Source organism: Stenella coeruleoalba (assembly GCF_951394435.1).
Source record: "Stenella coeruleoalba genome assembly, chromosome: 18".
NCBI lineage: Eukaryota > Metazoa > Chordata > Mammalia > Artiodactyla > Delphinidae > Stenella > Stenella coeruleoalba.
The window spans coordinates 63,428,464-63,442,101 of record NC_137164.1 but is presented as its reverse complement, the minus strand read 5'-3'; the positions used below and the strand labels follow the sequence as shown (position 1 = coordinate 63,442,101).

Genomic DNA, 13,638 nt, shown 5'->3' with positions numbered 1-13,638 from the left:
TTTTATGTGTCAATTTGACCAGGCTGCATTCCAGTTATTCAGTCACAAAGTAGTCTAGGTGTTACTGTGCAGATATTTTATAAATATGATTAATCAGTTGACTTTAAGGAATGCTATCTTAGATAGTCTTGGTGGACCTGATTCAGTCTGTTGAAAGGACTTAAGAGTTAAGGCTTCCCTGAATAGAAAGAAGTTCTGCCTGTGGATAACAGCATTGGCTCCTGCCCAAGAGTTCCGGCCTATCGTTTGTAACAGCTGGCCCTGTGGATTTCTGACTTGCCTAGCCAAGTTTGATTGTGAAATACTACTTTTTTGTTGTTGTTAGATTCAGTTTATTGGTATGTTGTTTAGTGTTCCTAAGACAGTTTGGCTTGTAGCTTTTTTCTTTTAATGTGTTTGTGTGGTTTTTATATCATGATAATGCTGGAGTCAGATTCCCTGGAAGAATTTGATAAAACTTTTTTCACAATCTACTTGTGAAGCCCTATAGACCTAAAGTCTTTTTTTGGTGGGAAATTTTCATATTATGGAGTCAGATTCTTAAATTGATATGGAAGTATTCAGATCTTCTGTTTCATATTCTGTCAGTCTTTGTATGTGGTTTTTCAAGAAATTTGTTGTTTGCATTGTATTTTTAAGTTTATGAGCACAATGCTCATTATATCCCGTCTTTAGTGCCTGTGATATCTCTTGTGTTATTCTCTTTTAATTCACGTTAATGGTAATCCCCCCCCCCTTTTTTTTACGTGGGCCTCTCACTGTTGTGGCCTCTCCCGTTGCAGAGCACAGGCTCCGGACGCGCAGGCTCAGTGGCCATGGCTCATGGGCCCAGCCACTCCGCGGCATGTGGGATCTTCCCGGACTGGGGCACGAACCCGTGTCCCCTGCATCGGCAGGCGGACTCTCAACTACTGCGCCACCAGGGAAGCCCGACCCTTGACTTTTATACTTTCTTTTTGTTTTTTTAAATAAGACTTTTTTTTTGTTACAGCAGTTTTTAGTTCACAGTGAAATTAAGAGGAAGATTCAGAGATTTCCCATGTACACTCTGTGGCCTTTAAAAAAAGTTATAAATTTACCTCTAAGCACCTTAGTTGCAGCCTTCAAATTTTAATATTTGTAGATATTCATTTTCTTTTATGCCAGAATTCTTTGTAATTTTATTGTAATTTTGAATTAGATGATACCTTGAAATGTATTATTGAACTTCCAAATATTTAGTGACATACTAGTTGCCTTTTTGTTATTGATTTCTTGTTAAATCTGCTTAGGTCAGAATATATTCTGTACAATTTCTGTTACTTGAAGTTTGTTGATACTTGCTTTATAGTATAGGATATATGCAATTGAAAAGAATGTCTTATGTAATCACTGACTGCCGTGTTTTATAGTTCCTAATTAGGTCAGATATATTAATGACATTTTAAAAATCTCTTCTATCTCCGTTGACTTTTATCTGCTTTTTCTATCAGTCTCTGAGATGGGTGGGTTTCAGTCTCCCACTGTGGGTATGGCATTGTCTGTTTCTACTGAGTTCTGTCAGATTTTGCTTTATACATTAGTGAGCTGTGTTATTCGGATTATGTAAGTTTGGATTTTTTAAAATATCTTTTAGATAAAATTGACCCTTTATTCTTATGAAATGTTTTCCTTTATTTCTAGGAATCCTTCCTAACTTCATGTTAGATAGATACTCCAGCTTTCTTTTGGTTAGTTTTTATGTGGGGTACATTGCTCAACATTTTATTTCCACTTTTATTTGGTGTTATTTCTAAGCTGTGCTTTTCAAACATAGGAAATAGATGCACTGTAGTCTTGAATTTCATAATAAGCTCAAACACTGAAAAAGGTTAGTAAGGAAGCTATTGATCGTTGAGATTTGCTGAACACAAAGGAAGGGAGAAGTGCACTCTGTTTCCCTAATCATTTCTCTTGTGTTGGTTAAGAAACTGTAAACCAAACCCCACCATTCACTCTTTAGTGGAGTTAACTGTGACTCAGGATTAAGGGCTACCTGAAGGAATACACAGGTTCCACAGCTAGTGTGGATCTGAAAAGATCTAAGGCAGTCAACTGAGGGACGAAAAGCACGATTAGTGAATCCTAAGGAAAGGACAGGTTTAGAAAAGCTTTATTAATAATAGAGTGTGTATGGATCTCATCATAGAGATAAGATACACCACTTTTTATCATTTTCTTATATAAAAGAGTTAATTGGGTTGGGTGAGGTCAAAAGAAATGTGATAAAGGAGGGGTCTGGAACCAGAGCTGCTCTGTAGACCCCCTTAGACATGCAAGGTACCATATCACCTTACACCTGCAGACTCAACATTAACTCTAGGGTTAGTATTAAGTTTAGGAGCTTGCACTGATTTCCCTTTGCTTCTGTTTATCCTGTGATTGAAGGGTAAGGAGTATTGTTTCATAGAAATTACATTATATTGCTTTGTGTTTTTAAAAACTATTTATTTATGTCTTTATTTGGCTGTGTCAACTCTTCGTTGCAGCACGTGGGCTCTTCATTGTTGCATGTGGGCTTCTCTTTAGTCGTGGCGCCCGGGCTCCAGAGCTCGCGGGCTTAGTTGCCCCACAGCATGTGAGATCTCAGTTCCTGGACAAGGGGTCAAACCCACGTCCCTCGCCTTGGAAGGCAGATTCTTAACCCCCCTGGACCAGCAGGGAAGTCCCAGAAATTACATTCTATTTCTTAATACTTAGAGAGCTTCGTGGAGGCGTTCAGGATTTTACTGCCTCTACGAGAATCTTGGGTGAGCTAGCAGTACAATTGATGAGATAGTCATTTCATTGAAAGGCTTTTTTTTTTCATCTGATATGTTTCCAGAATAAATAGGTAGAAGAATCTTTCCCACACCCACATCAATAAACAGCTTACTGATCAAAAACTGGGCATTTCTTAATCTCCCTAAATCAGAAGAAAATCTTGCTGTATTTTCTTGCCAAGAAGTGAATCTTGCTTTGTTTATTGCACTTGAGTCATATTTTCTGCAAAAATCAGTAATAGTTTAAGGCAATCTGGACGATTTGTACTTATCACAACTTGGAATATAATTCTTAGGAGTCTGACTGACAGCAAAATTCAAAGATTTGCAATCCTCTTGGGGTGTTAACAGTCTTAATGATCCTCATTTTATTTTTAATCCTGTAAACAGATAATAAAAGTCCTGTCTACTTATTAAGTGACTTTATGATTAAACACATATTTCACGTTGTGCCCAATATAGGAGTGAGTGAGAGAGTTCACATAAGAATGGGGTGAGCCAGAAGTATGGATGGCATATTTGTTTGCATAAAGTAAGAAGAATACATTTTTACTGGTGTTTATAGAAAGCATGTTCTTTGGCACAAGCTTCACAGAGACTGGCAGGAACAGAATCCCATGGAATTAAGTTTAAAGTGACATGTGGGTAGAGATACCTAGGAATTCCTGCAGGACTGTAAGCAATTTGGACTTTAAATGCCAAACAGGCAAACAGGCCCTCGTATTTCACACTGTGCTTGTGAAAGGAATATGTTAAAGTCTGCCATATTAGAATATAGTGTTAATTCTAGACTTAGAGACTTCCTGGGGGAACTTTAATCCAAGTGTATACATTGAACTTATAAAATCCTCAACCTCATGTGTGTGTTCTTGGGGTTTATGTATTTATTAAAATTAAGTCACGTTGTATTTTATGCTTTCTTACGAAACTTTAAAAAAAATTTAAACAGTGATTATTAAAACATGTTAGTGTGTTCTATGAGCAATCATTTTTAAGACCTTTTAATGATCAGTCTGCTGTATGAGCTGATCAGGCTCTAGTTAGCTAGGAAACTAGAACTGGCCCCTGCATGGGAGAGAATGCAAATAAATGGGGAAAATTATAAAAGGGGAGTATATTTAGATCTTGATTTTTTTATTATGAATTTTATCTGTATATGGGATGCTGTATCAGGCAGAAATTAAAGGAACAGGCTCGGGAACAAAATGAGTAAATTCTCTGACTTCGAGCAAACTCCCAAACCTCTCTGAGCTTTGTGAACAGAAAGCATAATCTCTCCTACTCAGATGTGATAGGAGAATGAAATTAGTAACGCTTGTGAAATACTAGAGAGGTGGGACCCATGGCGAGCCTCGTGAAATGTCATCCATTATTGGTAATTTGGAGGGTGCGGTAATAACCACCATTTATTTGGTTGTCAACCAGATCTAGAGACTTGTGGAATTTCTTCAGTATTATGAAAAAATTTGCCATGGGCACTAGCAATACAGCAGTTATCTTAGTTTTCACATTTTATGAATGGGGAGGTTTTTAAACAAAACCATTAACATTTTCCAGAAAGCATTATTATTATTTTTTTTTCCTTTACTGTTTTTCTGTACTCGATTAACAATTCACTTAGCTTATAGTGTGGTTTGTCAGAAAGAGCTGCTCACAGGACAGCATCATTTCTGAGGATGAGAGGTGCTCATTAGACCTCCCTTCCGCAGGTGGTGGTGACAGTGCCCTCTGCCTGAGTCATCCCGACATCCTAACAAGGCTGCTTTGTTCCACCAAGAAGGGTGACCTCGGGTGGACACAGTTAAATTTCCTGGGATTCACTAGTTTACAAAATGTAGCTTTTGTACTTTCATTGATATGAACTCACCAATTCATGGTGCATGAAAGAGGAAATGTCAAATTGATCTTCTGTTTGGAATATACGTCTTCATCAGGTTTGCTTTGGTACTTCAGAGGTCTACCATTTTTTCCCCTTAGTCTCCAAGAAATGCTCAGCAATTTCAGAGCAGTAAGTTTCCACTAATACGAAGCAAAGTTTGAAATAAAGAAAGGATATAGAATAGGAAACATCTCAAAAAATGGTGACTTGCCTCCATTCTCCTAAGGTTATCAACCTTTGGAAGGCCTAGAGTTGGGAAGGAAATACAGAGGGGACAGAAGTTGTAGTACGGATGAGGTTTATTGTTCATATTATTTAAAAAGTGTGTCTTCAAACAGAATAGACCTCACATTCAAGTTTTCTCTGTGGCCAGAGAAAAGCCATAGTCACTTTGGTACAGGTGACATCATTACCACGCCTAGGAAAAATAGCACCTGCTCCGCTATGTCCTTGGTTGGTACTAAGCTGCTCCAGTCGTTAGAATGAACTGACAGGGTCCAACCTCATGGGATTCTTAAGATTCTTTGGGTCCATAAATCTATGAATACACCGTCCCATCTCTCCTGGCTCCTTGAATCTAGAACACAATTAAGGGAGTTAGACTTTATATTTGTTATATATGAACTGCTAAGCACTTTATATACAGTATCTCATTTAATTCCCATCACCATCCTTTCATGTTGTTGGTATATCCCAGTTTTTGCTTAGATTAAGAGTGTTTGTCAGACTTCCCTGGTGGCACAGTGGTTAAGGATCCACCTGCCAATGCAGGGGACACGGGTCTGAGCCCTGGTCCGGGAAGATCCCACATGAAGCAGAACAACTAAGCCCTTGCGCCACAACTACTGAGCCTGCGCTTTAAAGCCCACGAGCCGCAACTACTGAAGCCCGAGCGAGCACCTAGAGCCTGTGCTCCTCAACGAGAGAAGCCACTGCAATGAGAAGCCTGCGCACCACAACGAAGAGTAGCCCCTGCTCGCCGCAGCTAGAGAAAGCTGTGCACAGCAACAAGGACCCAACGCAGCCAAAAATACATAAATAAACAAACAAATAAATAAATATTTTTCAGAAAAACTTTGTCACATGGTAAGCGTGCAATAAATATCGTGAGCAACACCTATAATTTTCTTCTTTCTTTCTTTTTTTTTTTCTCACTGTTGTGGCCTCTTCCGTTGTGGAGCACAGGCTCTGGACGCACAGGCTCAGCGGCCATGGCTCACGGGCCCAGCCGCTCCGCAGCATGTGGGATCTTCCCAGACTGGGGTACAAACCCATGTCCCCTGCATCAGCAGGCAGACTCTCAACCACTGCGCCACCAGGGAAGCCCCTCTTCTTTCTTTGGATGGGAAAGCATTCCTTACCATTCCAACATGTCCTTCGAAGAAAGGAGTTTAATCCTAACAAAACAACCCATTAAAGGTTATTTTTGAAGAGAATGCTGGATAAAGAGGCCACTGTATCTGTTTTCACTCTTCCAGACATTTCTACAAGTGATTGGTGTGGTGGGTGTGGCGGTTTCGGTGATTCCTTGGATTGCGATACCCCTGGTTCCCCTTGGCATCATTTTCTTTGTTCTCCGGAGATATTTCTTACAGACGTCAAGGGATGTGAAACGCCTGGAATCTACAAGTGAGTACCCGGGGCTCTCAAGTTGGGATGGCATCTCAGGCTGTCTTCCATTTGTGCTGTAATGGACCAGACCCCTGAAATTCTGCAGACTCTGTCTTCTGGAATTTGTCACTAAGTTAACATTAGGTAATTGGATATCATGGCCACTGTGAGTCCATGTGGCCCTTAAGGCAAATGGAGCTGGTGGCGGGTCAGCTGCAGCTTTGCATTTTAGCAAATGCGAGCACCGTGAGGACAGGGGACTGTTTCTGTCTTGTTCATGACATGCTTCCTCACACAGAGCATCTACTCCATAAATACTTTTCTTAAAAATACAATATTTCATCATGCTGGAACTAATGTCTTTTCTAGGAGATGCACAGGTAACAAAGCGATGTCAGTATTTCCTGCTGATAAAGCACAAGTTATCACTCATCCCAGAAAGGTCACAGGCTCAGAATCTGCCCACAAAGAAAGCAAGTTGCCTCATTCACGGCGGGGAATGAAAACCAAAAGGGGTCCTCCCTGCCCAGCAACCTATGACCCACCTGTTCCGTGATGTGCGGGAGCCAGACCGTGGTGCTCGTGTTCAGTGTGCTCTTAGAGAAGATGCCAGGAAACAAATGGCTGGTCATGTGACACGAGGCCCCACACCAATACATAGTCACTAAAAAGAGAATGGCTGCTGTCAGATTCTAAAAGAGTGACATCAGTGTCACATACCACAGTGGCCTCCAAATGCCTCAAGTATCCAGTAGGGCAGCTATAAAAACATCCATCAGGTTCCCAGAGCGGAAGTCGAAACTATTCAAAGACCCCTTGACTGCATGGGTCCTCTGGGCACAAGGGCCGTGTGACGCCCAGGTGCTCCGTGGCACACAAAGAGACTCTTGGCATAGGTGCAGGAAAATTCCCAGGATGGAAGGAGATGGCAGACTCTCCGTTCACCTTACTTATCTCGCCTCTGTCCTTGTGCCAGCCCTTAAGTTTCTAATCTTAGGTGGAGACAACACACAGATAGTTCATCAAAATTCAGCGTGGTGAAGGACTCTGACGGAGAATTAAATTTTAAAATGATACTGAACCAAAAATTAGTGAACAGGTAATTACCTCCAGGTAATTTCTACCTGGAGGGATGTCAGGGAAGAATTTGGAATGTGGCCCTGTTTGAGGAGGACCTTGATGATTGAGTTAGTATGGAGGTTCAATATCTAAATCTAGGTCAGATCTTTCATGTCCAGGTCATAAAAGTGAAGCTTAGTGTGAGCAAGAGTTGGAGGGTCACGTGGAGGATCTTCTCCCGAAGAGGGGCGTCATCCCCCTTCCTCCAGGAAGCCCTTGGGTGTTGCCCCTTGGAAGGCGGTGGATTTCTTTGCATCGAGTCTCCCTGACTTTATCTGTCGTTTGTCTGTCCCTGCTTCCCCAGCTCGGAGCCCAGTATTTTCCCACTTATCATCATCTCTCCAAGGACTCTGGACCATCCGGGCGTACAAAGCCGAAGAGAGGTTTCAGGAACTGTTCGATGCACACCAGGACTTGCATTCAGGTCTGTAAGTTTCTGGACATGATTTCAGAGGATGGGAGGTGCTGCCTTCTGAGGCTTGAGTCCTTGTCAGGTGGCCTTGCCGGCCCACACCGCTCTCTGCGCCTCCCCAGCCCTTCCTCTCAGCCTCCCCTCTGTGCTCTCCTCTTCCCCATCACACCCCTGCTTTTCTCCCTTCACTGGCTTGCATTGTCCTTCCATCAAGGTGCCCTGTGGCCTTCTGTCCGTTTAGGGAGGGTGTCAACAGATTTTATTTTTTTTAAGCAAAGAGCCACACGGTCTCTGTTGCAACTACTCAGCTTTGCTATTTATTTATTTTAATAATTGAATTGTCAAAATATTTATTTATTTATTTATTTGTTCGTTTTTGGCTGCATTGGCTGTTCCTTGCTGCACATGGGCTTTCTCTAGTTGCAGTGAGCGAGGGCTACACTTTGTTGCCGTGTGCAGGCTTCTTATTGTGGTGGCTTCTCTCGTTGTGGAGCACAGGCTCTAGGATCATGGGCTCAGTAGTTGTGGCGCACGGGCTCAGCTGCTCCGTGGCATGTGGGATCTCCCCGGACCAGGGCTCGAACCCGTGTTCCCTGCATTGGCAGGCGGATTCTTAACCACTGCGCCACCAGGGAATTCCAGCTTTGCTGTTTATTACCGCACTAAAGCAGACAAAAATCATACGTCGGCAAATGGCTGTGTTCCTTTAAAGCTTTATTTACAAAAGCAGGTTGTGGCCATTCTTGGCCCTCAGGCTGTAATTTGCTGACTCTTTTTTTTTTTTTTTTTTTGTGGTACGTGGGCCCCTCACTGCTGTGGCCTCTCCCGTTGCGGAGCGCAGGCTCACCGGCCATGGCTCACGGGCCCAGCCACTCCGCGGCATGTGGGATCCTCCCGGCCCCGGGGCACGAACCCGTGTCCCCTGCATCGGCAGGCGGACTCTCAACCACTGCGCCACCAGGGAAGCCCCTGCTGACTCTTTTCAGAGCATACAGGGTGGCAGACCTGAAGAAGGAAAATAATTTCTCTCTTATCAGATTTGCCACCCAGAATTCCCTCTAAGTCAATAAAATCCTGGCGCAACTTTCCAATCTTTATTGTATTTTGAAGAGAAAATGGCATTTTGAAAGCCACATGCAGATCCTGCTAGCTGATGGTCGTTTGGATACTGGCTCCTAAGAATAAACATTGTGCAGGGCCCTGTAGTAAGTGCAGAAGGTGCTGGAAACAGTGTGAGCTGCGCTCTCTGCCAGCAGAGAACTAGGAGCAGTCAGCCCTGTGAGAGGATGAGCCTCACGTTGAGGCCCAGAACTGTACGAAACACACCAACGAGACCACTTTTCTATGTTCATGAGCATGATCGTAGTTCTGTTTATAACCTGTGGGTTGAAGATTTTCGTACATTCTTCCCACAAAGCCCCTGGACTGATATCTACGTATACCATACGTTGTCTTGTGTCAGAACCTGGCTTTTCGTGATCTCTAGGTTGCTTGAGTACGTAACTTTGCTGTCCTACCTTGCGTAAAAATCTGTTGTAGCTCAACTGCGCAAAGTGCTCTCCCTCATTAGAAGCAGCCTCCATGATACTTCTGCTTATTCATTATGCTTCTTATACTTCACAAATCCAGAGGCTTGGTTCTTGTTTCTGACTACGTCCCGATGGTTCGCTGTGCGTCTGGATGCCATCTGTGCCATCTTTGTCATTGTTGTTGCCTTTGGGTCCCTGATTCTGGCAAAAAGTAAGTACAGATGTGAATAACTATTTGTATTATGATTACAATTTATAGCTTCGTTTGCAGTTATTAATTTAAACTCTTGGCTCATTGTCTAATCCCATAGACCATTTGGTTCTAATGAATTGTATTAAAGTGTTTGCAGCGTGTGGTTTTCCAGTGTGGCCCTTGTAGAGGAGTCATTTGGGTCTTGATGAGGCCTTTAATGAGATGTCTTTTTTGTGTGTGTGCGGTACGCGGGTCTCTCACTGTTGTGGCCTCTCCCGTTGCGGAGCACAGGCTCCGGACGCGCAGGCTCAGCGGCCCTGGCTCACGGGCCCAGCCGCCTCGCGGCATGTGGGATCTTCCCAGACCGGGGCACGAACCCGTGTCCCCTGCATCGGCAGGCGGACTCTCAACCACTGCGCCACCAGGGAAGCCCTAATGAGATGTCTTGATGAGGGCTTTGATCCTTTTATATTTCTTAAATGGGTTGAAGTCTATACAACTCTAGCAACTGACCTTCTGAACATTCCTGATAGCGTCTTAGTGTTAGGAGGAGAGAACCAAGTGTGCTGTTAAGCTTTTTGTCAAGCCTATGGCATTCAGGCTCCTCGGATCTCTTGGTTGTAGCTTCCTGGTGTACTGAGGTGAGAAATATTCTCTGTAGGAAAGAACAGTTTCCTCTGCTGTGTGGGTACCAGATGAGCAGGTAATGGCGTGTGTGGCGTGAATTCACCTTCCCTAACTATTCCATAGTAACAACACTGAATCATAGTGTTTAATGATGGAACAATGAGAGCAGTATTTTAGATTTAAAAGTACTGGCTCTCAGAACCTATTGACTTGTTTTTCGTGGTTTCCAATTGTGGCTGCGTTGGGCATACAAAGTGAAATTACATAATGGTCCTTGAAACCATAATGACGAAAGCCTGAATGATGACATGCTTCCTCGCCTGTATAATACTGTCAAGTGTATGTCAATCCTGTCGGGATTAATAAACTTATTTAATAGTTTTCTGAGTTCATAGTTTTTTTTCTTTGTTTGTTTTTTCTTTTTTCTTTTCGTTGTATCATGGTCTCAATCAACAGGTAGTAAAAATATAAGTAATGCTGTTGTTATGTGCAAGTGTTTTAAATATTATAAAGAAGTCTTGGTACAGAGACAGTAGGATCCCAACTCAGGGTTCAGACTGGAACTAAGTTATTCCCCTTCTTCTTCCTCATTTAGCTTTGGATGCCGGCCAGGTTGGCCTGGCGCTGTCCTACGCCCTCACGCTCATGGGGATGTTCCAGTGGTGCGTAAGGCAAAGTGCCGAAGTTGAAAATATGGTAACATTTACCTTTTAGCCTATTCAGGTCTCCTTGTCGTTACATCACATAAAGGCAATTCTTATGTAAAAAAAAAAAAATCTTAAAACTTTTCTTTTTTTTTTTTTTTTTTTACATCATAGCGAACAGGGTTTGTTAGATCCTTCCTCCATCTGTTTACAATTTATTTAAAATAAAATATATACATCTTTTTCTCAGTCTTATGTATGCCATGTCAGCAGGTTTTATATTCATCACAAGCTGTCTTCAAATATAATAAATGTCTCTGTAGGAGGGAGGTTCTGAAATCCTGGAGAAGATATAAGCTAGGGTAATTCCTCATTCCTGGTGAAAGGAGAATTTAGTATTTTGAGGTTTATTTGTTTAATTCGTTTAATTTAATTACTGCCCACCCTCCCCATTTGAGAATTTTTCCTTGTATGTGTTGAACACCTGAATCTGTTGGTGCCCCTTCTCTCTGAATGTACTATCAAGTTATGGTTGTTGAGAAGGCCTTAGTCAATATGTAAATTCTCTGCTGTTTCGAATATTTTCAATTTTTCCTAAAGGGAGAAAAATGATGAAAATGAAACTTTTCTATTTCGCTCTCTAACAGAGAAGAAAGTAACTAATTATTAAAATGAGGTGTACTGACTATGCATTTCTATTCATCTATAACAGATGACCCTTCTGTAGCAAAATGCTACTGGTGGGCGTCCATACATATTCTTTTCATTGACAAAATTCTCTCTTTTTTAAAATTCATATGCAAAAATTAGATCAGTGAAATCATAGTATTCATTTCTCTAGTTCTTTTCGTTTTAATATAATGTTGAAGAAAGTAGCCGTAATAAAAGTGTTACAAGACAATGAACAAGTTTACAAATCATCAGTATCCTCATCAAACTACTACTTCTGTCTTTTGGGGGTGTTAAGACCTGAGATATTCTTCATTATAGAAAAGCAGATATAATGATATAAATGCAGAGCATCTCATTCACAGTCTTTGAACATCCATAAACAAGACCCTCCGTTCCTAACTCATGTGATGTCATATCTTTCAGATGATTTCAGTAGAAAGGGTGATTGAATATACAGATCTGGAAAAAGAAGCACCCTGGGAATACCAGAAACGCCCACCACCGTCCTGGCCCCAGGAAGGAGTGGTCGTCTTTGACAATGTGAACTTCTCGTACAGCTTAGATGGGCCTCTGGTATTGAAGCACCTGACAGCACTCATTAAATCGAGAGAAAAGGTTTGTTTTAGCCATTTGCCTCTTTTTCTGTTGCTGTGTGCACGCTGATTAGATCAGTCCCTCGGGCGGGACCAGGGCAAGCTCTTGAAAAAGAGGCTAAATGAGAACAGACATGGTGGCAGGAAGCTCCCCGCACCTGCCCCTCCAGCTTCAAGTCCTGATGTACATACACCCCCTGCACTCGGGTCGTGTGTAGGTTCTCCCAGTGTATCACGTCCTCCCTGCTTCCGGTGCGCACGCTGCCCCTCGACCTCAGAGACCCTTCCCTTCCGTCATGTGGCTGGTGAAAGTCACCTCGTTTTCTGAGTCAAGTCTCATTCATCTGCTTCTCTGAGACCCTCTATTCTTCCTCAGCGTCTTTTACATAATGAAAGTAACAGATGAATGGGTAAACAAATGTGCTATACCCCTAACAATGAAATATTATTCAGCCTTAGAAAGGAGTAAAATTCCAGTCTATGGATAAACCTTGAGGACATCAGGTTAGATGAAACAAGTCAGACATAAAGGGAACAAATACTGTATGATTCCACTTATATGAGGTTCCTAGAGTAGTCAAATCCATGAAGGCAGGAAGTAGGATGGTGGTCGCCAGAGACTGGGTAAGGGGAATTGGGTGTTGTTGTTTAATGGGTACAGAGTTTCTTTGTTACAAGGAGAAAATATTCTGGTGGGACAAGAATATGAATGTACTTACCACTAAACTGTCCACTTAAACATGGTTCAGTTGGTAAAGTTTATGTTACCTGTATTTGACCACAGTTAACTGGTGGCATCTGTGGCATGCTTTGTATCGGTGGGTCTGTATCTCACCGAACCCTGAGACTCCTTAAGATCGGAGAGCATCCTGTTTTCATCTCTTGTTCCCCCAGAATTGGCACTCTACAGGGCACAGATAGGGTGCTGAGGAGCTGCTGGCTGGGAGAGTGAGTGAGCAACATGTACAGGTGTGAGCAACCAGTAACCAGAATACACACACGAGACAACTGCGTAAACGACTGATTACCTAGAGTGTTAAATACTTTAAGAACTGCTCTTTAAAACTCTTTCTACCACAGACCCATCTAGCGGACTATAGCCATAATTTAATGAATGATACCCTTGTGATGGGAAAGAATATTCAACTTAATGCCCAAATGATACCCAGGGAGCAGCTTCAGTTAGTCACACAGCAAAAGCTGACTTCTAATTATTTCCAGTTTCACCATAGCTTGGGAAGGAGGTGAGGATTGCTGTGTCTAGAAAACATTCACTGAAGCTCTTGATGCAATCCTGTCCCTGAGAACTCTGTAGGCGATGTTTGCTTACTCACCGACAGTGTGTCCATCATATTTCCTGTCTGATACATAATGCTGTTAATTTGCACATGTCTTAATTCATATTTTCTGGCTTTTGGGGAAATTTATCTAAGAAACTCTGCAGTAGAACTTAGGAACATAACATATGTGTATTCTTCTATCTTAAAATCCCCAAGTCATAGTATCAGCTGAGCTTGAAAATGTTTGTGGGAAAGTTGAATCTGGAGACTGAATTAATAACTGTAGTAACGTGACTTTT

The 13,638-nt window shown here is 42.2% G+C and overlaps 1 protein-coding gene across 5 annotated transcripts in view; it reads left to right on the top strand.

The window, feature by feature from the left end:
* LOC307176444 (ATP-binding cassette sub-family C member 4) overlaps positions 1–13,638 on the top strand; it is a 214,113-nt gene that overhangs the window by 158,757 nt on the left and 41,718 nt on the right. For 3 of the 5 annotated variants that reach the window (XM_079902547.1, XM_079902550.1, XM_079902548.1), the window contains exons 21-25: positions 6,138–6,288; positions 7,694–7,813; positions 9,431–9,541; positions 10,746–10,846; positions 11,890–12,081. In XM_079902547.1, the coding sequence (XP_079758673.1) occupies positions 6,138–6,288; positions 7,694–7,813; positions 9,431–9,541; positions 10,746–10,846; positions 11,890–12,081 (675 nt within the window). Of the gene's footprint in view, positions 1–6,137; positions 6,289–7,693; positions 7,814–9,430; positions 9,542–10,745; positions 10,847–11,889; positions 12,082–13,638 lie in introns of those variants that run through there. The other 2 variants (XM_079902549.1, XM_079902551.1) reach the window with 2 other exon arrangements.